General features: G+C 46.4%; 1 protein-coding gene across 1 annotated transcript in view; it reads right to left on the bottom strand.

The window, feature by feature from the left end:
• TAS1R1 (taste 1 receptor member 1) overlaps positions 1-27,787 on the bottom strand; it is a 102,083-nt gene that overhangs the window by 8,386 nt on the left and 65,910 nt on the right. Inside the window, exon 7 of the mRNA XM_069242239.1 lies at positions 10,202-10,312. Within this exon, the coding sequence (XP_069098340.1) occupies positions 10,202-10,312 (111 nt within the window). The remainder of the gene's footprint in view (positions 1-10,201; positions 10,313-27,787) is intronic.

The raw sequence follows: 27,787 nt of genomic DNA, 5'->3' as shown, positions 1-27,787 counted from the left end.
AGTCATATGGTTTTTAGAAGGAAAAGGGAGTTAGCAGTGTATCTGTGATAAAGAAAATGATCACAGTGTAGAATGAATTGGCATACTTTGTCTATGGACATTAACAAGTTAATTTTGACAGCGGGCCCCCTTTATGGGACAAAAACAACTGAGGGTCGTAACCCCTGTAATAAGAGAACGCTGTAATGTATGGGCCGCTATTCTGCCTCCAAATCTGCTGCTTGAACAGACGTGTATTCCTTCTTCTGAAAGGGTAAATCATCCTATGCATCTAAAGGAAAGGATTAAAAAAGAACTCTCTAAATGTCTCTAGTAAGAAGTTTCAGTGCTACAAATTATAGATTTAACTCGACTGGAGAGAACATCTCCTTATCCACTTTGAATAATTGATCAGCTTTTTCAAATTTGGTGGGAAGAATTAAGCCAGTCCTTGAAGGATACAACTAACAAAGTTCAATTACACATGGACTCGCTATATTTATATCTCGCTGGACCCTCAGTTCTTCAAATTACGATTCCTCAATTTTTGTCTTTAAAAGATACAGACTTCGCATCACCTTCAATTTGGCAGATCACACAAATGTCAAGGAAGAAACCGCAAGGCTGAGAATTCAAATACATGGAAATTCCTGTCAAACTCCACTTAGGGCATGGTTACAGGTTCAGATGGGTGAGTATTAACGGCTAATAATTCTATTTCAAACATAGATGCATCCAGCCCTGTTGTTATTCTCACTCACTCTTATAGCTGGCAAGGTTCTGACAATTAAATCGGATAATTTTGCATAATTTGGGCGGTGTCGAAATCCAGCCCTTAAGACAGTTTAACCTTAGACAAAACACCTGTTGGTCTGAAACATTTTCTGAAGTCTCAAAATGGAGTCTAATCAAAACTAGGTTACAATATATTTGAGAGATGAATGTCATAGCATTCATAGGATTATATAAGCTACCATCATACCATTAAAATCTACACAGTATCAAATTGGTATGTCTGTTACGACAACTAGAAATACAGTAAATCACAACTTTGCGACCATTGGAAGTACAAAGAGAAGTTGCTTTGAAGGAGACTAAAAGAAAACATCCCACAAGAAGAGTTCTTATTGAGATAGTCGCATCTCCCATCTTTCTCGTCTGTTACCCTAAATTAACTGAGGCAGGACTTTGTGAACTATCTATACATTTGACACAGTGCTTCAAAGCAGATGCTCAAGGAAAGACTAAGATTAGTGGAAGTCACCTTTAAAGTGCACAGCTCCTGTTGATGCTCCGTTCTAAGTATGACTAAAAGGGGACATCAGGAGGCAACCCCCCACAGCTAAATAGGATAAGAAACTATACTGCATGTCTAGACTTCTGCAAAACATCCCGGCCTTGGATTGAACAAATTAGAGAGTGAAGCACCAAACTGATTTTAGCAAAATGTTGAGACATAGATAAAATCTGAAATACACAGATAATCTATGTATTTTGTAAAAACAAAAGAATGTACTTTAGCTGGAGTTTCAATAAGTGTGAAACCTTAAGACTATTTGGTAAAACTATTGGATCCCAATTTATTAAGTTTTTTTTTAATTTCATCCTATATTTGTAAATGAGGATTGATTTATTCGCCCTACCCAGAAAGAACATGCTCATAAATGAGGTTGTATAAGATTTTGGCCCATATTTAAGAAAAGTGGCGCTTCATGTCATGATGCGCCACTTTTCTTAAGGCCTATTGTGCTGCCCTAACGCCACCATGTGTGTGCCGTATTTAACATACAGTGCATCCTAGTGCAGGTTAGGGACAAGAGTGTCATAACTTTTTAAGCTACTGTTATACTTTCTGGGATTACAGCCTAAAATGTTGGCGCCAATCCTGAAAAGTACATCGAGGCTAATTAAGAATAATGGTGTGCCTCCTTTGAACGCCTGCTCTGTGCAGGTGTTAAAAATGCAGCAAAAAATGAAATAGTGGAATCTCATGGATTCCCCTGTGCCATTTTTGCGGGCCCCCTAACTGGGGAACCCCCCCTTGCATAAGTTATGCATGGAGCGGGCATATTGTGGTGCAAAGGTTTACAAATTAGCACTGCAAACCCTTGAAAATTTGGCATTGTGTTTTTGCCACACTATTGTCAAATTAGAGTAAAACAAAATATGGTAATGTAGCTACAGTTGGCGCTAGGCCCTTCTTAAATTTGGGTCTTCATGTTTCACTTGTGCATTCTCAGCTGATTGTGCATAGAGGTCAAAACCAATGAGTATTAAATATAATCTACAAAGCATTTACAAAGATCCTCGTTCCAAACGTGCTAGTTCTCCCGATTCGGCTGCATATAGAAATTTGAACCGAGATCTAGATTATAATTTGATCAGTAAATACCACACTTTTCCCTGAAAACAATGCAGGTGATAAAACCTTGTGGAATTTGAGTAGGAAAATACAGCACATTCTTAAGTTTGCATCTTGGCATGGGGAAAACTATGTGATATTACAGCCTTAGCAGCCATTTCTAGAAGTGAAACTGAAGTGAATGATGTGGAAATAGTACAACCAGTATATACAGCACCATGTAGTAAATATATTTTTCTGGGTAAGTATATTGAGGTCCTAAACGTATACAATAAATGTCCTTACACTTTGTTAGAAAATATATCAACTTGTGAAAAAACTAAAAATGAAGCAAAGTTTTGGATTTTACTTGAAAATGAAAGCAAACTCATGCAGGAGATATTTAGACATATGCCTTGGTACTTTTCACTCAGTTGTGCCACAAGGAGCCAAAATAATACTGTCTCAGAACACTGCTATTTTGACATAGAAATCACGTGTTGGGCAGCGTTCTAGCTCTTTGGCTGGTAGCACAAAGTTACTCATAAAACAGTGATAAAACCAAGCGGCTCATTCGCAAGAGGCCTGAGCTGCCTTAATGTCACCTTTTATGATGCTCCAGTGGCACAGGCCTCTCCGTCATATCAAGGAGGTGACTCAAAACCACCCTGCGTGGCCTCATAGATATGGAGTAAGGCAAGGCAGCACAAGCGCCTTTACTCTGCGTTAAGGAGGTGTTTCCATGAGCGTTGTGGTAGGTTTTTGACCCACCCAAGGGTTTTGATACATTCCCAGATTTATAAGGATCTGTAAACCTGGGAATATGATCAAACTGTGATCCTCCCGAGGGGAGGTGTAAACAGGAGAAATAACTATTTATTCTTGTTGTTTCCTCGTTCTATGTGTGCTGCAGTTTGCAACCCCCATAGAAGGAGGAAAACACCTCCATTGCTTGTTTTTGTGCAGGAAGGTGTCCCTTCCAGCATAAAAACAATTGTGCCAAAAACTCAGACAAGCTTGCACCGTGGTACAAGGGTGCCTGCGTTGGTTCTAGGCACTAATTTGTGAGCCAGCACAGGCAGAAGGGATAGGAATGTGCAGTATTTCATTAATATGGCACATTCCTGCCCTTTCCTTTTGACGAAGGGCAGTGCAGCAAAGTGACTTGCTATGCTTCTTTGGGGCAAAAACTCGCAAATGAGGCCCCAGGTATTCTGAACATGCGTGTTTGCACTGATACTTTACCGCTTGAGTTGAGGAAGGTCATTTTTGGGCATGCCACACAGTTAAAGCAGCAAAGGTGGACTCCAGTTGATACTCTTTTATGGCCTGCATCACATTCTTTGGAGCAACTAGAGGAGGGAACCTAGAGACAAAAGACAAGAAAAAAATGCTTAACCTGGGTTTGCACCGGCAGCCACACAGTCCTTCTTCGATTGAGAACCCCTACCCCACCCACTAGGGCTCTAATTGTCCAGATTTTGTGAGACCTTTTCTTCAATAACAACCCTGTGCTAATAAAAAATATCAGAAAGAAGTATTCCTTATTAAAGAAAATTCCATTTTGATGTCAGTGGCAACTAAAAGGAACTGAGGGCCTCCACATTTACTTTTCCTGTTATACATACTGGGGCTTATTTACAAGAGGCCTGAGCTGCCGGAGCATCACTTTTTCAGATGCTTTGATGGCGCAGGTCTCTCCATCATATCTATAAGGCAACGCAAAGCCACCTTGCGAGGATTTCCATGGCCTCATAGATGTGAAGTAAGGCAAGGCAGTGCAAAGTGCTGCATTGCCTTACTCTACATCAAGGTGGCGTTCCATGGGCATTGTGGTGGGTTCTCCCATGCAACACCCATTGATTTAGATGTTCACCCAGATATACAAAATCAAGTAAACCTGAGGCAGCGAGAAAACCATACACCTTCCCAGAGCAGGCGTAACGAGGCAAAATGTTTTAATTTCTCCTTGTTTTCTCTCTTTTCTTGAGTGCTGCATTCTGCAGCACACATAGAACAAAGAAAATACCTCCATTGATTGTTTTTGTGACGAAAGGTGTCCCTTCCTGTACAAAAACAATCCAGCCAACAACACAGACACCCTTGCACTATGGTGCAAGGGTGCTTGCGTTGGCACCAAATTGTGTGCCGGCGCTGGCTGAAAGGACAGGAATGCACTGTATCTCGTAAATACGGTGCATTCCTGCCCTTTCGATTTGGCGTAGGGTAGCACAGCAAAAAGACATGTGGTGCTGCCCTATGCTAAATCTTTGTAAATGAGGACCACTGTCTTTAACAAGCACCTCCACAATATGCCTATTTTGTTTTTCAAGTTATAGTTTGTACTCTTGATGAATGTACAATGGAACAACGCATGCCTTTATCACACATGCCTTTCTTTACCACACAGAATTTACCGCACAATGCCTTTGAAACAAAATGCCTCAACCACACATGCCTTTGCCACATATGTATCTTTCCATGTATGCCTTTACAACGCAAGGTAAGTATAGGGTAAGGTAAGTGATATACATACCCACTGCTTTTTAAATGATTTTAAATTTACATTTTTTATTTATTTTTTATTTACCCAAATCTAAACCCTAGAACTCCCTTACCACCTTATACCACTACCATACCCTAAAAAAATACCCTTACCACACTATACCCTTACCCATCCTAAGCCCCAAAACACCCTTACCACCCAAAACCCCTACCCACCCATAAACCCTAAAAACCCTTACCACCCAATACCTCAACCCAACCCTAAACACTGAAAAATAAATTTACCAACTCTTACCCCTACCCACCCCTAAACCCTAAAACTGTCTTTACCACCCTATACCTATACCCACCCTAAACCCTAAAACTGTCCTTACTACCTTAAGGCCTACTCACCCTAAATTCTAAAAATACCCTTACCACAAATACCACTACCCACCCCTAAACCCTCAAAACACACTTACCACCCAGTATGTCTACCCAACCCAAACCCTAAAAAATACCCTTATCACCCTATACCCCTACCCACTCCTAAACCCAAATAATGCCCTTACCTCATACCCTACTAGCCCCTAAACACAAAAAAACCCTTACCATCCGATACCTCTACACACCCTAAACATGCCCATACCACCCTATACCCCTACCCACCCTATAACCCTAACAACACCCTTACCACACAATACCCCTACCCACACTGAACCCTAAAAATACCCTAACCACCCTATACCCGTATCCACCCCAAACCATAGAAATACTCTTACCCACCCCTAAACCCTAAGATGCCCTTACCCACCCTTTTCCTCTATGCACCTCTAAACCCTAAAATTACTCTTACTACCCTATACCTCTACCTACCCCTAACCACTAAAAAACACCCTTACCACCCTATTCTCCTCCATACTCCCTAAACTCTAAAAAAACATTCCCACCCAACACAGCTACCCACCCCTAAACCCTAAAAGCGCCCTTAAAACCTAATACCTCTACCCACCTCTAAACCTTAAAAAATAGCCTGACCCCTAAACCCTAAAAATACCCTTATTGCCCTATGTCCTTACCCACCTTAAACCCTAAAAACACCCTTACCACCCTATACCTCTATGCACTGTTAAACCCCAACAAATACTCTTACCATGCTATACCCCTACCCACCCTATACCCTGAATACTCCCTTACCACCCTATATTCCTTCCCACCCTTAAACCCTGAAAATATCCTTACCTGATTTTTAGATAGATATGATATTCGGCCCCAGGGACCAACACATCCCTGGGCTAGCTTGTGCAAATTGAAAGGAGGGGGCCACAAAGCTCCCATTCTGGAGCCATTAATGGCTCTGGGGACCGCCACCCCCAAGGGTTCAGCTCCCTGTCTCATGGGGAGCCCACCCTTGGGAGATAGCAGCTTGCTTTCAATTCGTGGGAGCTTTGACAGCTCCTGACAAGTGAGAGCAAACTGTAAGTCCGCTCCCAGCAGGTAGGAGCAGGAAAACTGCTCCCACTCACAGGGAGCGTACTTTTCATCTGTTTTCCTGACTTCTGTCAAACGGGCAGGATAACAGATGAAACAATTTCCCAGCATTTTTAACTGCTCCCTGCATGCAGGATTACCTACTGTATATAAATATATATATTGCACCCAAGAGGTCCAATTAAGGCGTGCTCTTTTTGTCGGTGCCCATGCCAGGGAAGGACCTTTCCCTTAATAATTCACCATCCAAACTTGACACACGGTCTACGACGTAGCACTCACAGGATTTTCAATTCTTCATTTCATTTTAATGTGTACTTAGATACCAGCAACAAACACCAACGCATTTCAACCCGTATATATATATATATATATATATATATATATATATATATATATACATACACATACAGAAAAGAAGAGAGAACTCTGGGTAGATCCCAAGGTTAGGTGGAGAGCAGCTCCAGTATAGAGAACACTGCACCACTCTAAATTTGCTCACCTTAAATGTCTGTTTTTCTGGCAAAGTTTTTAACCATAGGATTAGCACAGTGCCATCCACGCCGAGCTAGAAAGGGGGAAAGACTGATGTCATTTGTATAGCAAAATCTTTAAGCATAGGATTGGCACAGTGCCATCCACACCGAGCTGTAAAATGACAAAAGCCTTTCACCTCTCCTGGCACAGTATTACATCTTTGGATTGGTATACTACCATCTAAGCCAATCTCGAATGAGCTAAAGCAACCCCTGATACATGTTTCGCTATCATTATAGCTCTTCAGAGAGATTTAGCTTTGTCCAGACACAAGGAAGCACCACGTAGAAGTCAAAACAAAACCCATTTAAGATTAGAGTAACACATAAATTATGAAAAAAGAAGGCAGAACTCTGGGTAGTTCCCAAGTTTAGGTGGAGGGAGGCTCCAATACACAGCACATTGCAACACTAGCAACACTCTAAATTTGGTGACCTCAAATGTGTGTTTTTCTAACAAAGTTTGCTAAGCATAGGATTAGCACAGGACCATCTACGAACAGCTAGAAAGGGACAAGGAGCCTCTGCCATGACGGTCTAGCCGCACTATTTAGATGTCAGCGGGAGCATAGGTGAAAGACCATCTGCCATCACCGCCAAGAAACATCACCTGTGTCGACGGCACCAGAGGCAAAAGTAGCTAGTGGCGGGACATCAGCCCCTTGTCCCGCCGAGCCAATCACAATGTGCAAACCTGCAGAGGCAACTGTGGCGGCTAAACATCCACACCGGAGTTAGTGAATTGGGAGCTATGTAAGTACAAAATTCACCTTTTTAAAGGTTTCCATCGTTTCCTGACACCACAAACCCGTTCCTACCAGTCCTGTTGTTGCTCCTGGGGCAGGCCCATGATGGAAATCAACCCCGTCATCACCATAACAGAAGATAAGTCATGGTCATTCCTGTTATCCTCAGAGTAGTAGCTTCACAGTAGTACTGGACTCGTGCATGGCTCAATATTTTGTGCAAACACCACCAAAATGCTGCACAATGCTAAAGTGTGTAATTTTGTAGTCACAAAATGTATTAGAACAGACCTCGAGATATAAGTAGCACCCACCAATCTGGAACGCACTGACTTCATAGCAATGGACACCGGCACAATAAGTCTCAACAATCACAAATACAAATGTGTCCGCACAGGTGGGAGCAATAATGTCCCCAAAATATCAAACACATCAACTGAAACAGTATACTCGATCTGAACCAAACCATCCCATGATAATATTGCAATTATAAAAACAACATGCTACAGGTGCATTTACACAGAATTTACTACCAATTTCACAAGTAAACTGCAAACATATTTGAAGATCACATGTCCCCTTGGTGTGCGCAATATATCATAAATATAAGATCACATTTAACTGTAAAGTGCTAGGTTCCCTTTGTAATGCATATGTGCATATTATTGACACATCATGTCAAAATAAACACACATGCATTCTCCAGTCACAAAAACAGAATCATATATAATTCTGGTGTAAGTGCCTAGTAACAACATTAACGCTTGCACCAAAATTATTATGTCCATCACAAATGCACAACATTATTGTATGTTTTGAAAAAAATCTAAAATATGCAACCTGTGATTGTCACTGTTACAAAGGAGAGTAAGTGCATTGCACACACATTAGCAGAAAGAACATCAGAAAACATTGAGTAACAATCACATAATAAGGCCAGGACAAAGGTATTTTCAAAAATAAAAATTATTTATATAAATGAGATACCTCTTTTATAAATAATATAAAAAAATAACAAATAAAGAAAAAAAACACTAGGACATCAGTCCACTGCATGGTTGTTTGCCCACAACTTGCCTCCTAATGTCACTGCCAAAATAAACCTCCTCTGGAAGGAGTATCTGTGAGGTAGAGAGCTGGTACCTCAATGATCTTAGAGGGGTGGCGGCCCTTGGGCTTAGCAGGGGTGGTTTTGGATTTTGGAGGGGTAGCTTTGGAAGGGGTGCCTTTGGTTTTGGGAGAAGTGGGTTTGGATTTGGGAGTGGTGGCTTTGGGAGGGGTGGGTTTGGATTTGAAAGGGCTACAAAGATGTTTGGGTGGGGTGGTCTGGGATGAAGAAAGGACAGGGCAAACATGAGGTATTCTTTAGGAAAAGAGGTAGGATAGTTGGGAGGGATTTGGGAGATGGAAGGCAGATGGAGTGGCTGTGTCTGTTGTGTGTGTGTGTGTTGAAGGCGTGAGGGCTTGAGTGTCTAGTACACGTGCTGTATCTTTAGATTTGTGTCTCTTACAGATTGTCTGTTGGGTGGGTGAGTGTGGGTGTTTGGGCCCAGTATGTGTGTGTGTGGATGTATGTGTAGTAGATGTGTGTGCTGTGCATGCATGTGTGGTGGTGGGTGCGCTGACTGGGGATGTGCTTGTGGTGTGTATGGGTGTTAGTGTGGTGGTGAGTGTTGTGTCTGTGGGTGTGCCGGTGGTGGGAGTGTGTTTTTGTGTCATGGTGGGTGCGCTGACTGGGGGTGTGCTTGTTGTGTTTGTGGGTGTTGGTGTAGTGGTGGGTTTTTGTATCAGTCTGTGCGCTGGTGATGTTTGTTTGTGTCATGGTGGGTGCACTGACTGGGAGTGTGCTTGTGGTGTGCATGGGTGTTGGTGTAGTAATGGGTGTTGTGCCAGTGGGTGTGCTAGTGGTGTGTGTTTGTGTCATGTGGGCGCACTGACTGAGGGTGCGCTTGTGGTGTGTGTGGGTGTTCGTCTAGTCATGGATATTGTTTCTGTGAGTATGCTTGTATTGGTGGGGTGTGTGGTGTCTGCATGTGGGTATCTGTGCCTGTGTTTTTTGCTAAGTCAGTGTTGGGATGTGCTACTGTTGGTTGCTGCTATGGGTGCATGCGTATATTTGCATGTGCTTTGGACAGGACTGGGTTGAGGGATTACAAATGGGGAATCAGTGGGTGTGTAGGCACAAGGTTGGGGTGGGTGGCCAATGAGGAGGCCAGACCCTGGAATGACCAATGGTAGCCAGACAGGGCACTGTGAATGCCATCCAGGTAAACCAGCATCTGGGTGTTCTGGCCAGCCAGCCCCTGGATAGCATTCAGAAGTGTGGTCTAGCCTACAATGATCGTCCATAAAAGGTTTACAGCCTCCTGACTCAGCATGGCTTCGGATACCAGGGCAGGAGCAGAGCTGCCTGCAGCAAAGGTGACACTGGCCCTGTTGGGGGGTCAGCTAGGCCAACTGGGGGGGGGGGGGGGGGGGCAAGAGGGAGGGTGGTGATTGGAATGGGGGCAAAGACTCAGCTGTCACTGTCGCTCCAGGGTCCGCCCCCACTAGGGACTGGTCTTCATTGGATACCTCCGAGGAAGATGTCAAATTACTTGTGGCCTCCTGGCCATTCCCCTCACCCTCTGTGCCACTGGGTCCATCTGTGTCAGTGGTCTCCACACCTGATCCCCAGTGGCCAGCTTCATCCCCACCTATGTGGCCACTCTCACCTTCGCCTTGCACAGTTGATGCTGAAAACACAAATACAGCAGTTTTAGGGTAACTGTAAGAATACAATCAGACATCAATGTGCATCACACAATGTTTGCACTACGTTCAGTACTCCTCCATCCCAGCTCCTATATCATGTGTGCCTTTGTCATTTATGCACTTGTCGTTCACTTGATGATGAAGGGTTCCAACAGCATGAGTAAACACATAGGCCTGGAGACAACTCTAAACTACTGCAGTACAAAGCTAAAACTGATTCACTTTTCCCAAAGGGAAAGGTTTTGGAATGGAAATTGACTGCTCAAGGTGGGGCACCACAACATCTATGAGATGTACCCTTCCATATGCAAATGTTCTCCATCATCAATTTATCCTCTGGGCAGAACTCAGGACACAAAAATATTGTCTGTGGGACGCATAACTCTCTCACCAATGTGGACAAATTCCTGTCTGTTGCAATCAATAGAGTGGCAGACAAATTCACGTTGGTACTCACAGACGGGCTTACATATACATTTGTGAAGGACAGAGGACTCAGGTCCACCTGCTACTGTCCACATTAACGTACTAGAAATTTGCTGAACAAACTGCTTTAAAACATGTGCGATAAGAAATGACACCACTGTACACAGAATACCAATACTTTCGGTGCAGATGCACATTCTCATATTGTCATAGCACCAACTTACCAATGCCAACTCTTATATACCAGCTGCAATATAATTGCACAGTTTGCCAGAGTTGCCAGTAATGGGGCCTACATTCATTACACACATTTGTGATGTACCATCCCACCTGACCCAATCATGACATGGGGCTGTTCTGTTAAACTTTCCCTCATGTTATTGTGAAAATGCTGGCAATTCCTTTTTTGCCTACAACCATGAGTCTGCCCACAACAGTACTTGCCTTATGAGGAGGAATATAGTGACATAATGGCATCCTTCAGCACACAGCAATAAACAAAACAGAGCATCAGACACTGTTTGATCAACGTTACATCTCCAGAAATAGTAATGGGCTTTGGATATGTGTCAGCCTCAAAGCTGATGGCATACAACATAGCTGGAAATTAAAGAGGTCAAAACACAGCAATATCTACAGAAATGATGTACCCCTTGTTGCTGCTGTTGGGCCCTCAACTTCCCATCAAGCTCCTGGTAGCTACAGCAAGGATGCAGGCCATTAGTGGGGTTAGGGTACTGCGCATCCACCTGGATCGCTGGGAGAATTGCCCAATTTAGCTCTCAGAAGACTTCTATGTCATGTGACGCAGGACCTCCCACCTCTTCCTACAGTACAGGCTGCACGGCTTGTGCACCCCCAGGGTCCACGCTTTCTTTGTGATGGCCTTCCAAATCTCCAACTTCTGATGGGGGTTGACTTGTATGGATGAGAGAAAAGAATAAGAAAAGACTTTGGAGTATTTCTGTTTGGGTGTCCTGCTGTGACATTACAATTTGGATATTCACACCGACATTCACCGAACAGTAACTACATTTTTTCCTTCCAAACAAAATATTACAGGTAGCTCAGAAATACTTATTTGCTGTGATGTCATGAGCACAATCAATACTTGCTAGCTCCTCATGTTAGCTAATCAGGCCTACAACATAATCTTGATCAAAGCGATGCACCCTATCCTGTTGGAAGAGCCACCCCTGATTACTCACAATCATTGTGAGCTACTAAGGCCAAACCACCTATACAATCCTTCCAGATAGTCCCACTCACAGCTACATAGGCTTCCTGCCTAAACCTCCAGAAGTCAGAAACCATGGTCTGCATCACATACAGTGACTAAGGGCAAGATAGAAGGGCTGCTAAGTGTCAGTGAGAGCAGGGATTTGTGGGATGTATCATCAAGACTGAGATGGATGATTGTGAGCCAGTGTCATCTGAACTTGCTGCACATAAACTAACTTTACCTATATGTGGCTCCATGACACGTGTAAACCATACAGAACAACCTAATACACATGATGTACCAGAATCTCACTTGATAGTACAGCATCAGACAACTCCAGACCCTCTATATTTTCCCGTTTTCCCCTCAACATCACCATCATCATTTATACTTCTAGTACACTGTCTACTGGCCACTGATAGTCGGTGGCCTGTGTGATGAAATACGATTTATGTGTTACATGGACACACATTACAGCTTCTACTTTCAGGTGACTTAACATTGCCATGCGCAGACATTTCAAACAGTGTAAAAAAAAATCTGTCCCAGCTGCATCATTCTGTTATCTCCAATCACAACACTACTCCCATTACCAAAAAAGAACAAAATAGTCTGAGTATCAGAAAGGAAGAGTTTACTCAGTCAGACATTCCCCATTCAGACATGTACCTTACCACTGGGGTCCCAATGACCTGGCTGGGCAGGGTCAGAACCTCCCTGACAAAGAGCTCCAGCTCCTCCGTGCTGAAGGCAAGGGTCCTGCCACCTGCTTTGCCCGCAATTCTGCTCCCAGAGGTCAGTAACAGGAGCAAAAAAATTAGGAGGCCTTGATGGCTGCAGTGTTAGGAGGCAAATTAGTGTTTTTTCTTACCGGCATACAAGTGCATGGTGGAAGTGATCCGTGACGGAGACGGATATAGCCATTGGCTTTCATGTGTAGCCATCACACACATTAGCCTATGGCAGGCTCTGTCGTGGAGGGCATCACCTGCTACGTGGTCAACTTCCATCATTGGCGGTTGGATTGCCAATGTCCTGACGGAAAGGTCAGGCAGCTGCCATTTTAAGGTGTGAAGCTGCACATTTTTTAATATTAGTGCATCACCATCACTGAAAATGGAGGGTAGAGTATTTCTAAATGTCAGATACAAACAACACTTTTCTCGGCAAGATATGACACAATAAAATATGAACCTGACTGTGTTTGACACAAATAGTGCCGCGGGTGATAGTCCTACCTCTGTTTTACAATATTTTTTTAAAAAAAGAGCAAAAATATGTGCAAATAATACATTTTAAATGTATTGTTTGCACATAATGAAAAAAGTAAAAAAAATGTAAGTAATTTTTTAGGTCCAAAAATTTGATGTTTTTATGTGAACATGTATTATCCAATGACATTTCTACTTTTACCAAGAAGTCAGATGTGTGCTGACATTAAAAGTGTGATCATTTCAGCTGATATTTTTCTTTTCCAAACATACAGACGTCTGAACCCAGCCAAGGGTAGGAGGCAATGTCTTCAGGTATTCTGGCCCGTTCCAGGCCTTGACACCATGGAGGAAAGGAATGTCATAAAAAAAAATCAACTAAGTAGGCAAACTGAACCGGATTTGTGTCAGCGGTTGGAGCCTGATCTCCTGCCTCACAATATGAATCCAACAGTCATAACACCAATAGTGAAACTCATGGCAGTACTGCTTTTTGTTGCCACTGGCACTTTTCAATACACTGTGTAGTATCAGGGGGCAAGTCCCAGACAACTTTCAGTGGTGTGCTGCAAGAAGTCCTTGCTTTCTTGATGAAACACATCAACAGTTACATCCAATTCCAATGTCCACAGGATTTGGCCACCATAGAGGGAAAATGTTATGCTTTGGGCGATTGGAGCAATAGATGGCACCCATATTGCCTCAGTGACACCACATGCAATGGAGCAGATCTACCACAAACAGAAGAATTTCCATTCCATCAATTTGCAAGTTGTTTACTTACCAGACTTACACAAGTGTGTGCACCTGCTTCCCTGAAACAGCAACATACCCATGCAGATGTCACAATTTGGACTGAAGACGGTCTGGCTTTTTGGTAAGTACAAAATCACTTGAGTATCTTTTGCCTGAATCCTAGTTTAGGAAGGGACAATGGCTTAAAACCAGAGGAATCTGTTGATATGTTGCTTCTGTGCAGGAGACTCAGCATATTCTAACTGACCATGGTTATTGACACCACTGACGAATCCAACAACAAAAGGGGAAGTCCGCTATAATGAGGCCAATGGAGGAACATGGATGCCAGTGGAGCGGGCTTTCTGGCTCCTGAATACCAGATTTAAGTGCCTGGACAAGACCAGTGGAGCCTTCCTCTACTCACCAGATAAGGTGTGCCAAATCACAGCTGCCAGCTACATTCTCCATACAATTGTCCTGCGGAGGAACAGCCCTGTAATTGCAGAGGAGGGAGACCGTGATGAGCCCCTGGGGGATGATGTTGAAATTCCCAATGAAGATGACAGTGGTGAAGGAGGAGTTGACATATGTCAAGATGTGATTGACTACTTCTTCACCTGTGTATAAGTTTACCTTTAGAAATGATAACCTCCAATGTTAGTATAACTTGTGACATAGGGAACATATCAATTTGCTATGGTAATTTGTTAGTGTTGAAAAATGGGTTATTGGTAAGGGCAGGTAGGTACCTACACTTAGCAATAGTCCACTAACCTCCACTTAGGTCCAGTTAGGTCTCAGTAAATTAAACCCAGCTCAACCCTTGGTAGCTTGGCAACGAGCGACAAGGCTTAACTTAGAAGACAGAGTGTAAAGCATTCAAATACCACAAAACAGTAATTAAATAAAACACAGAAAACAGTTTAAAAATCCTAAACCAATTTATAAAAATAGATTATATTTTTATCTTTAAAATGACACAAACATGAATAAAATCAGATAAGGGGAACCGGAGATATGAATTTCTAAAGAATTATTGTTTTTTTAGCGCCTAGAAACAAAAAGCGCCAATCGGGTCATCTGGTTGCACCTCGACCGGGGCAAAGTCAAAGTTTGAGGCCGACCGCGATGGAGCCCTGCTCGGCTACAGCTCACGGGAGGCCGCAGTCAAAAGTTTACCTTCGGACTTGGGCGGTCATTAAAACATTGGCGGTAAAAGCCGCGTACCGCCGTGCAGAAGACCGCCAACACACCGCCGCGGAAAACCGCCACAGCTATTATGACCCACAGCTCGGAATCCGTCAAAATTCAGACACCCACACAAGTCCGCCACACCAAAGGTCAGTGATAAACTGGCAAAAACAAAACCTCCACCGTCATGCCAACAGAAATACACCCACACTATCACGACACACGAATCCACGCGGCGGTCTTTCAACCGCGGTATTCCATTGGCAGTACACACCGCTGCGCTCAAAATACACACACTCTTACAAAACACAGCCACATTGGACAATTCGAAATACACACACCTGATACACATACACACACCACTCCCACACACCCAATACTATATAAAACACACACCCACATCACCCACCAACCCTTACGACAACAAATAATGAACGAAGGCCAGAGAGAGACACCACCATCAACAATACAAGCATCCACAGGCACACAAAACCATCACCCACATAACTTCCACGCACCGCACACTACACACCACTACATATCAGCACACTTATCACCCCACACACCACCCCACACATCACTTAAACCACCCCGTGGCACGGCAACGACACCCCAGGTTCGCGGAGGAGGAGCTCAGGGTCATGGTGGAGGAAATCGTCCGGGTAGAGCCACAGCTATTCGGATCACAGGTGCAGCACACCTCAATTGCAAGGAAGATGGAGCTATGGCAAAGAATAGTGGACAGGGTCAACGCAGTGGTACAGCATCCAAGAAGTCGGGAGGACATCAGGAAGAGGTGGAACGACCTACGTGGGAAGGTGCGTTCTGTGGTCTCAAGACACCACCTGGCGGTTCAGCGAACTGGTGGCGGACCCCTACCTCCTCCCCCACAACTAACAACATGGGAGGAGCAGGTCTTGGCGATTCTGCATCCTGAGGGCCTCGCAGGAGTAGGTGGAGGAATGGACTCTGGTAAGTCAACTCTTAACTATTACATCCCCCACCCTATCTGCATGCCAGCACATACCCCCACCCTCACCCTCACCCCCATCACTCTAACTCCTCACAAATGTCCCAACATCACAAACCACACATCCTAACCCCAAGCCCTGCATGCAACAACAAAGCATGGACACCCATCACTAAAGCATGCCCACTGCACATATCCATACACCCCCTAAACCATCATCACACAAGGTCCCACGCAGGAATGCAGGCACTGGGGTACTCGGTCACCCACCCATTGCACACCATGCCACACACAGATGTAATAACCATCCTTTTATACCCCTGCAGGACCCCTACCCAACGTCACCGGACAGGAGGGTCCACACATGTCCACACCACCAACCGAAGAGGCCCACAGTGATGACAGCACCTCTGTCCAACTGGATCTAGATGACCAGCCCGGCCCATCGGGGACCTCGGGACAGTCGGTTCCCCACACCCAGTCACAGGCCACCACAGAGCTTCCCCCCTCTAGAAACACCAGCACAGTACCCACCCAGCGGGCCCATACCTCCGTCCCCAGGACACATCAATCAGCAGTGTGTCCACCACTACAGGGAACCCAGGCTAACCCACCACCCCAACAGCAACAGGGACCTGGGGGCAGTGGTAGTGGGCACACGGTCCATGGGACGGAGGCCCAGGAACACAGGGGAACTGGGAGGGCTGCTGTGCGCCAGGGGGCGGACAGGCCCAGGGAACCCACTCTCCACGAGGCCCTCTCCTCCATCATGGGAGCCCACCACCACTCCCAGGAGACGATGGCAACGCTACTGGCCAAGTTTCAGGAGATCCAGCGCCTGCAGGAGGAACAGTATTTGGGCTTCAGGGAGGAACTCAGAACCATCAATTCTGCCCTGGGCACCATCGTAGGGGTGCTGAAGGAAGTACTCAACACCAGGAGGGACACTGTGGCATTGCAAGGGGCCCCTAACACTAGCCTGGACGATGAACTGCCCACCACCTCCTCCAGCGCTAGTGGACAGGAGGCACTGCCACAGGACCACCACACCAGCACCCCAACCCCTGCAGAGGGAGAACCACCTCACAAACAGTCCCTGAGATCCAGGAACAAGACAGAGAACGATGCCAAGACCCCCGCCAAGAAATGAGACCACCCTGATTGTCATCCTACTGTCCCACTTTGTCACCCTGTCCATCCTTAAACTGCCCCAGCTCCACTTCCTATGCCCATTTGGGCAATGCACCTGTGAGACTAATAGACTGGACTCTGCCATGGACATTCCTCAGCTATCACCCCTCACTATTTTACAACCCCCTCCAATATTGAGCACTTAAATAAACACCCTTAAAGCACAAAACAATCTGGAGTCAGTCTGTGATTTCGCAATACTATATTAGCAATAACTGTGGCAAAAAGCTATTTCATTTGTAATGTCAACATACCTATGTCACACAGCTCTAGTCCATGAGGAATCAAAGCAGATGTCACACTGTGGGACCCAGATCTGTGAAATCGTAAGGGAAAGTGACAACTCAGTGACCATATACTGGGTGAAAACGACAGACAGTAGAGAGGCAGTAGTGTTTAAGTACATGTAGTAGGCAGGTCTGTATTCTTACCTGTGTTTCACTGGAAATATTGCTGGATCACTGAGTCCCTGTTGTCCATGACTTCTTCCTCTGCTTCCTCGTCTTCACTGTCCACAGCTCCACAGCTGCACAACACCGCCATCTGGACCATCCTCCTGCAGAAAAGGCACCTGTCGTCGCAAAACCAAGTTGTGAAGCATACAGCAGGCCACGATGATCTGGCACACCTTCTTTGGTGAGTAGAATAGGGATCCACCTGTCATATGGAGGCACCTGAACCTGGCCTTCAGGAGGCCGAAGGTCCGCTCGATCACCCTCCTAGTTCGCCCATGGGCCTCATTGTAGCGTTCCTCTGCCCTTGTCCTGGGATTTCTCACTTGGGTCAGTAGCCATGACAGGTTGGGGTAACCAGAGTCACCTGTAAATGGCGAGGGACAACTGTTAGACACACACTAACCTGGAGGGATATTTCCAGACCCAGACAACCATTCCCACTCACTAGCTTCCAGGTGCTCACCTAATAGCCACACATGGTGCCTCTGGAGTTGACCCATCACATAAGGGATGCTCCTACTCCACAGGATGTAGGCGTCATGCACTGAGCCAGGGAACATGGCATTCACATGGGAGATGTACTGGTCTGCCAAACATACCATCTGTACATTAATCGAATGATAACTCTTCCGGTTTGTGTGCACCTGTTCACTCCTGTGGGGAGGTACCAAAGCCACATGCATCCCATCAATGGCACCTATGATGTGGGAGATATGTCCCAGGGCATAGAAATCACCTTTCACTGTAGGCAAATCCTCCACCTGAGAGAAAACGATGTAGCTCCGCATGTGTTTCAGCAGGGCAGACAACACTCTGGACAACACGTTGGAAAACATAGGCTGGGACATCCCCGATGCTATGGCCACAGTTGTTTGAAATGACCCACTTGCAAGGAAATGGAGCACTGACAGCACCTGCACTTGAGGGGGGATTCCTGTGGGATGGCGGATAGCTGACATCAGGTCTGGCTCCAACTGGGTACACAGTTCCTGGATTGTGGCACAGTCAAGCCTTCCAGCACTGCCGTCCCAGCAGCCCCTCAGCCTTCGCCCCGTGCCCGCTCACCCGGGAGGGTGGGCATCACCTTCATCCCAGGAACCTCAGGCCCTGCCCCAGTCACCCCTGCTGCCCTCAGTGAGGAGGTCATTGACCTCCTCAGGTCACTCACTGTTGGGCAGTCTACCATTTTGAATGCCATCCAGGGTGTAGAACGGCAGTTGCAACAAACAAATGCATTCCTGGAGGGCATTAATTCTGGTCAGGCGGCCCTTCAGCGAGCTTTCAGACTCTGGCCTCAGCACAGATGGCAGCCATTGTCCCTGTGTCTAGCCTCCCCCTCCACCTTCCTCCACCCAGACCCAATTCCCTATACCCCAGCCTATCACAAGCACACCGACAGATCAGCATGCACACACGTCAACACACAAGGGAAGCTCAGGCAAACATAAGCACCACACATCCCACAGGCACTCACGCAAGCATCACACACATGCAGACACACCAACATCCACTGCCTCCACTGTCCCCCCCTCCTCCTCGTCTCCCTCCTCCCTCCCAGTCTCGCCTACACTCACACCTGCATGTACTACCTCTACAGCCACTACTACCATCACCAGCACACCACCCACCACACCCCACTCACATGCAGTCACCACCCCCACTACCATTCACACATCCCCTCTGTCCTCTCCCAGTGTGTCTGTGACGTCCCCTCCCAAGATACACAAATGCAGGCACACACCCACCCAACAGCCATCCACCTATCGACAGCCTCCAGCGCATGCACCTTCACCCAAAGTCAGCAAACGAACACCTCCTACAACCACAACCTCTTCCTTCACTCCCAAACCCCCTCCAGCTACCCGTCCCAGTGATTCCCACACCTCCCCCACCCCGTCCGTCTCCTAGGTCCCGAACTAGCACCTCAGCCACAACATCTCCGGGACAATTGGTGCCTGTAGTCACCGGAATCTGGAGTGCACCGGCCACCAGGGAAGCCAGTGTGGCATGGAGCCACAACACAGACAGTCCCACACCTGTGAAGCATCAGAAGTTGGCCAGTGCCCGGCGGGAGAGGGGGAAGACTCCAGCCACCAAAGCCGCTCCCAGGGGTACAGGTGGGAGTGTGGAGTCAGCTGCAACACCTTCCAAGGTGGGGAAGGCCCACAAGAAAGTCAGCAGGTCTGGGAAGAGCAGCACAGCGGAGAAGACCGCCATAATCCCCGCAGCCCAGGAGGCCACCGCCAGCACCAGCCCAGCTGCCCAGGAGGCCACCGCCAGCACCAGCCCAGCTGCCCAGGAGGCCACTGCCAGCACAAGCCCCGCTGGGCCATGAAGGACTGCCAGCACAAGAGCCAGTGGGACAGAGAGGACTGCCAGCACAAGCCCCGCTGGCCCATAAAGGACTGCCAGCAAAAGCCCGCTGGGCCATGAAGGACCGCCAGCAGCTGAGTCACTGCAAAGTAGACCGCCGCCTCATGCACTGCTGAATGGGGCACCGCCGTCTCAAGCACCGCTGAACAGGGCACCGCCGTCTCAAGCACCGCTGAACAGGGCACCGCCATCTCAAGCACCGCTGAACAGGGCACCGCCGTCTCATGCACCGCTGAACAGGGCACCGCCGTCTCAAGCACCGCTGAACAGGGCACCGCCGTCTCATGCACCGCTGAACAGGGCACTGCCGTCTCAAGCACCGCTCAACAGGGCACCGCCGTCTCATGCACCGCTGAACAGGGCACCGCCGTCTCATGCACCGCTGAACAGGGCACCGCCGTCTCATGCACCGCTGAACAAGGCTCCGCCGTCTCAAGCACCACTGAACAGGGCACCGCCGTCTCAAGCAACGCTGGCCCATGAGCGCCAAGGGCACTGACGCTACTGAGTCCGTCACGGGCAGAATGAAGCACTCTGGGCACCATGCCCCCTCCAGAACCAGTGGAGCGAATCATCCACTACCTCTGTCCTTAGCAGGATGAAGCACTCTGGGCACCAAGCCCCCTCCAGAACCAGTGGAGATTGACATCTACTACCTCTGTCCTTAGCAGGATGAAGCACTCTGGGCACCAAGCCCCCTCCAGAACCAGTGGAGATTGACATCTACTACCTCTGTCCTTAGCAGGATGAAGCACTCTGGGCACCATGCCCCCTCCAGAACCAGTGGAGACTGTTATCCACTTGAGAGACTGTGGCTTTGCACTCCCCAGGATTGCACAGTGGGCAACCCACCCACTGTAGAGACTTGAGAGACTGTGGCTTTGCACTCCCCAGGATTGAACAGTGGGCAAACCACCCACTGTAGAGACTTGAGAGACTGTAGCTTTGCACTCCCCAGGATGCAGCAGTGGGCAATCCACCCACTGTAGAGACTTAAAAGACTGTGGCTTTGCACTCCCCAGGATTGAACAGTGGGCAAACCACCCGCTGTAGAAACTTGAGAGACTGTGGCTTTGCACTCCCCAGGATGGAACAGTGGGCAAACCACTCACTGTAGAGACTTGAGAGACTGTGGCTTTGCACTCCCCAGGATGGAACAGTGGGCATGTGGCCCTCTCGTGGATTTGGCGTCGTACACTCAACCGGCTGAGGTGCCCCCCTGAGGTGCCTGTTTTGTTGCTCTCTGATGCCCCTGCAGTGTTCTCTCCGTCATGGTCGGGGATCTTGTGTGGGCCTCGCCCATACCGTGTGGGCCCAGTGTTCCACGGACTTAATTGGAGCACTACCTGGACTACTATGCTTGGTATATATTTTGTACGTGGTGTCTATATATATTTTTGCCTACTTGATTTTAATATATTACAATGGTTACACTCATTTTCTATTGTATTTGCATTCTTCCGGGGGGGGTTAGGGGGTGTAACTGTGATGTCTCATGCTGTATTAGTGTGTGTGTTGTAGTGGGTGAGGGTGGGGGTGTTGCGTGTGTCCCTGTTTTTTCCCTCCCCCCTCCCCTGTGTCGTAGGTGCAGTACTCACCGTGGTCTTCGCGCCGGCGTTCATGCTCCTGGTAGAGGAGCAGGAAGACAATTGCAGGGAGAATTAGGAGTTCCGGGTCCATGGGATGTGTAGAGGTGATCGTTTTCCCTTCGAAATCCTGTTTCCGCTGTGTTTTTATCCGTGGTGAATCCGCCCCGGAAAAGGTGGCAGATTGGCCTGTTGTGATACTTTGGGCGGTACTTTGTCCTCCGCCTGTCTGTTGGCGGTGACCGCTGCGCTGTTTGTTTGTACCGCTGTGGCGGTCGGAGTGTTAAAGTGGCTGTCTTTGTTGGCGGTTTCCGCCACGGTCGTAATTGCAAAATGTTTACCACCGGCCTGTTGGCGGTCTTACCGCCGCTTTAACACCATCCGCCAGGGTTGTAATGACCACTTTAGTCTCTTTCCTGAAGATTTTCTTCAGTGGGACGACCCTGCCAGTCCAATCCGACGTCCTGGAACTTTTCCCTGGATACACGTTGCGGGAGCCCTCAATGGAGATTTTTACCTTCGGACTTAGTTGTTTTTTCGAGGTGAAAATCCTTCGACCGGGGCAAACCTGGATCTTGATCCAAAGTCCCTGGAGCCCTCCTCGGATACGCTGGCTGGGAGGTCCCGGTCAACTTTCTACATTCGGACTTAGTCTTTTTTTTGGAGATTTTCTTTACTGGGACGAACCTGCAAATCAGGCCGGGTCGCGGGTGAGGCAAGCCGGCTAGAGTTGCCACGGCAGGCCAGTCCCTCTATGGAGCTTTTTTTCAAAAGTACTCCAAACTTCTCCAAATGTCTGGGGCTTCTCCCAGATGTTTTTCTAAGGTTCCTTTGGGGTCCACAGCTCACCCCAAGGGTCCAGAAGCTCTAAGTTGATCTTTGGGGGGGTGCAGACTACAACTACCAGGATGCACCTGGTGCAAACTCCTTTTTGGCCACTGGGCAGTGGTCAGCTGCTTGATTTCTTCAGGAGTTGGTGCAGAGGACTCTGGTTAGCAATTTTCCACCTGTAGCAAACAGGGAGTCCCTCCTTGAACCAGTTGAAGCCAGGCAAAGTCCTTCTTGTGGTGAAGCCCAAGTATGCAGCTGGTGCAGTCCTTCTGAGTGCAGGTTCCAGGTGCAGGCCAGGGATCCAGCAGGACAGTCCTTCTTCTCCTTTGGTTCTTCCTTGTTGGAATCTGATGGGGATCTGGTAGGGAACTGAGGTGTGGGTGCAGGTCTGCCAGTTTTATCCTTGCTGCTGGGTGACAAACAGGGGGGTCCTGATTCTCCAATCAGGGGCAGGGTCCTTCCCCCTGTGATGACCACTTCCTGGGAAGTGTGGCAAAAATCAACCCCAGGAGGCAACAGTCCTCAAAAATCCATCATGGCTGAAAATGATTTTTGGTGGTTACATCTGGCTGCGCCCACCCACTGGTGTGGCTAAAAAATCATAAACACACCCCTCTCTTGCCCTCTCCTAATCTAATCATGGGGGCATCTAGTTGTCTGGGGTTGCAGGATCTGCAGGTGTTACTGGGTTGCTCCAAATGTCCTTCTCTGCCTTTGAAGACCAGTTTGGCAGCCCTCCCCCTTCCTGCCTCACCATCTGCTGAGGGGAGATTCCCTCCCACAGGCACATCTCTTTGTGTGAAACTAGGCCACTTCACACCTCATCGAGGGCAGCCTGTCCAGGCTGCCAGAGGCTGGCCAATCAGAGCACAGCAGCAAAAACACTGCAGGGCTGAAGTTGGCAATTTTCAGGTAAAGTTTAAAACTTTTTACCTGAACAAGTTATATTAAATCCAACAACTGGAGGTTGTAGGATTTATTATAACAATTAATTTGATACCAAACTCGTATCTGTAACTTAAGGGGACTTTTAAAATTAAAATAAAGTCGCCCCATTCTAGCCTATGGAGGCCATTCACTGCAATGAGGGAAAAACACATTTGGCTTTTTTTTACCTCAACAGGACTTACAAAACTATTTGTATAAGGTCCCTGCTTATAGTTACATGGCATCCAGCCTTAGGGGCACATAGGGCACACCTTAGGGGTGACTTATATGTAAGAATAAGGTCGTTTAAGACTTTGGAACTACTTTTAATTCCAAAGTTCAATTTGCATATAACTTTAATTTAAAGGCAGCCAGCAAGGCAGGCCTGCCTTTAAAATGACACTGGGCACCTCAGCAGTGCACTGCCTATGCTTTGGTCCCTAAACCTACACGCCCTACCATATACTAGGGACTTATAGGTAGGTTGCCTTAGCCAATTATAATTAGCCTAATTTGCATATTGATTTTACACAGAGCACAGGACCTGGGACTGGTTAGCAGTACCCAGAGCACCACCAGAGTCAGGAAAACACCAGCAAAAAGTGGAAAATGGGGACAAAAAGTTAGGGGGCCTCTGCAATCAGCCCTGTTTTCTCACAGTCAGTGCAAGAAAGTCCAGACCGAAGATGTTAGTGGATCAGAGTTTCCCCACATTGAGTACTGTGGTCATTGACAGAGGTTAACTATGCTTGTGCTAAGTATGTGTGTCCTCATGAATTGTCAATTGAGTTTGTTTTAATATGTGGTATAATTAATTTCCCCTTATTATTCTGTTTCAGGGTCATTCACCATGTCTTCTTCAATTGAACATTTCAAAGTTGTGACATTTGCAGTGATATGCTATTGTTTGAAAGTACAAAGTGACCATGTGTTGATCCTGGGATAGACACTCACTTGGGAAGGACATATCTTTTACAGAGGCAAATTGCACTCTGATAGTATGTAAGTTCAGAAGATTGTATCAAATCTGTTTTCTGTGTGATGCTGCTATCAAAGTATGTGTGCCACTTGACTTGCTCAAACCTTGTGTATGTCAAGCCCTAGCATACTGCTCTTCCTTCACATTAGCTAAATCTTTAATTTCTGGACAGTACAGGTAGCTGTTGATGTGTTTCCTCATAGGTGAAAAAACTTTTTGCTAGCACACCACTGACTGGTGAATGTGTCATTGCACCAGATACTGTCACAGCTTCCTGTGGTGATCATGTGGCCTCAAATATTGTTGCTCGAAATGCAGACTATTGGTGTTATTGATCTAGAATTTCTATTGTGAGGGCAGGATGTATGGCTCCAACTGAGGTCATGCATCAGGGATAGTTTGCCTATTATATTTATACCGTTGCGTATTCCCTTTCATCCATGAAGTTAAGGTTGTGGAGCATAAAATCCTGAATGGCACAGACTATTGGGATTAGGCTAGTTATTGAAACTCAGATTTCATTTCTACAAGGACTTGTTGTCAACATATTTACGTTACCAAATACATTCTGGTTTGAGTTTGTTTTCTTTGAATAAATTGTATAACACTTTACAATAATCAGCCTTGACCAAACCGCTAATTCATCATTAATAAAATCAATTATATCTGGATCATCCAAATTAGATCCATAAATTGAACAGAGTGTAAACTTAGTCCCACCAATTCTACATTCTAGAATCACCCAGCGGCCTAATTAGGTAGTAAACTTCTTTATAGTTTCTTCCAATCTATTACGTGCCACTACAGCTACTCCTTTAGTTGTCGTGCCCTGAGTGGTATAGGCCAATAATTGATAACCGAGAAATTCCAACAAGCGTTTCTTAAAACCTGTGATGTGTGTCTGCAAATAATATCTGCCCTAAGTGATTTCAGCTCTTTGGCCACAAAACACCTTTTTCTGCCTTTATTTAACCCCTTCGCTGCCAGGCCATTTCCCCCTCCTGTGCCAGGCCTTTTTTTGCCTATTTGGGGCAGTTCGCGCTTAGGCCCTCATAACTTTTTGTCCACATAAGCTAACCAAGCCAAATTTGCGTCCTTTTTTTCCAACATCCTAGGGATTCTAGAGGTACCCAGACTTTGTGGGTTCCCCTGAAGGACGCCAAGAAATAAGCCAAAATACTGTGAAAATGTCGTTTTTTTCAAAAAATTGGAAAAAGTGGCTGCAGAAGAAGGCTTGTGGTTTTTCCCCTGAAAATGGCATCAACAAAGGGTTTGCGGTGCTAAACTCAGCATCTTCCCAGCTTTCAGGAACAGGCAGATTTGAATCAGAAAACCCAATTTTTCAACACAATTTTGGCATTTTACTGGGACATACCCCATTTTTGCAATTTTTTGTGCTTTCAGCCTCCTTACAGTCAGTGACAGAAATGGGCATGAAACCAATGCTGGATCCCAGACACCTAAACATTTCTGAAAAGTAGACAAAATTCTGAATTCAGCAAGGGGTCATTTGTGTAGATCCTACAAGGGTTTCCTACAGAAAATAACAACTGAAAAAGAAAAATATTGAAATTGAGGTGAAAAAAAAACATCAATTTTTCTCTACGTTTTACTCTGTAACTTTTCCCTGCAATGTCAGATTATCGAAAGCAATATACCGTTACGCCTGCTGGACTCCTCTGGTTGCGGGGATATATAGGGCTTGTAGGTTCATCAAGAACTCGAGGTACCCAGAGCCAATAAATGAGCTGCACCCTGCAGTGCGTTTTCATTCTATACTGGGTATACAGCAATTCATTTGCTGAAATATAAAGAGTAAAAAATAGCTATCAAGAAAACCTTTGTATTTCCAAAAAGGGCACAAGATAAGGTGTTGAGGAGCAGTGGTTATTTGCACATCTCTGAATTCCGGGGTGACCATACTAGCATGTGAATTACAGGGCATTTCTCAAATAGATGTCTTTTTTACACACTCTCCTATATTTGGAAGGAAAAAATGTAGAGAAAGACAAGGGGCAATAAATCTTTGTTCCCCCAAGTCTCCCGATAAAAATGATACCTCACTTGTGTGGGTAGGCCTAGCGCCTGTGACAGGAAACACCCCAAAACGCAACGTGGACACATCCCGTTTTTTTAAAAGAAAACAGAGGTGTTTTTTGCAAAGTGCCTACCTGTAGATTTTGGCCTCTAGCTCAGCCGGCACCTAGGGAAACCTACCAAGCCTGTGCATTTTTTTAAACTAGACACCTAGGGGAATCCAAGATGGGGTGACTTGGGGGGCTCGGACCAGGTTCTGTTACCCAGAATCCTTTGCAAACCTCAAAATTTGGCTAAAAAAACACATGTTCCTCACATTTCTGTGGCAGAAAGTTCTGGAATCTTAGAGGAACCACAAATTTCCTTCCACCCAGCGTTCCCCCAAGTCTCCCGATAAAAATGATACCTCACTTCTGTGGGTAGGCCTAGCGCCCGCGACAGGAAATGCCCCAAAGCGCAACGTGGACACATCCAATTTTTTGAAAGAAAACAGAGGTGTTTTTTGCAAAGTGCCTACCTGTAGATTTTGGCCTCTAGCTCAGCCGGCACCTAGGGAAACCTACCAAACCTGTGCATTTATGAAAACTAGAGACCTAGGGGAATCCAAGATGGGGTGACTTGTGGGCCTCTGACCAGGTTCTGTTACCCAGAATCCTTTGCAAACCTCAAAATTTGGCTAAAAAAACACATGTTCCTCACATTTCTGTGGCAGAAAGTTCTGGAACCTGAGAGGAGCCACAAATGTCCTTCCACCCAGCGTTCCCCCAAGTCTCCCGATAAAAATGATACCTCACTTCTGTGGGTAGGCCTAGCGCCCGCGACAGGAAATGCCCCAAAGCGCAATGTGGACACATCCAATTTTTTGAAAGAAAACAGAGGTGTTTTTTGCAAAGTGCCTACCTGTAGATTTTGGCCTCTAGCTCAGCCGGCACCTAGGGAAACCTATCAAACCTGTGCATTTTTTAAAACTAGAGACCTAGGGGAATCCAAGATTGGGTGACTTGTGGGGCTCTGACCAGGTTCTGTTACCCAGAATCCTTTGCAAACCTCAAAATTTGGCTAAAAAAACACTTTTTCCTCTCATTTCGGTGACAGAAAGTTCTGGAATCTGAGAGGAGCCACAAATTTCCTTCCACTCAGCGTTCCCCTAAGTATCTCGATAAAAATGGTACCTCACTTCTGTGGGTAAGCCTAGCGCCCACGAAAGGAAATGGACCAAAACACAACGTGGACACAACATATTTTTTCACAGAAAACAGAGGTGTTTTTTGCAAAGTGCCTACCTGTGGATTTTGGCCTCTAGCTCAGCCGGCCCCAGG

Source organism: Pleurodeles waltl, chromosome 6 (assembly GCF_031143425.1).
Source record: "Pleurodeles waltl isolate 20211129_DDA chromosome 6, aPleWal1.hap1.20221129, whole genome shotgun sequence".
Taxonomy (NCBI): domain Eukaryota; kingdom Metazoa; phylum Chordata; class Amphibia; order Caudata; family Salamandridae; genus Pleurodeles; species Pleurodeles waltl.
Note: the sequence above shows the minus strand (reverse complement) of the source record. Positions and strands in the feature narration are given on the sequence as shown.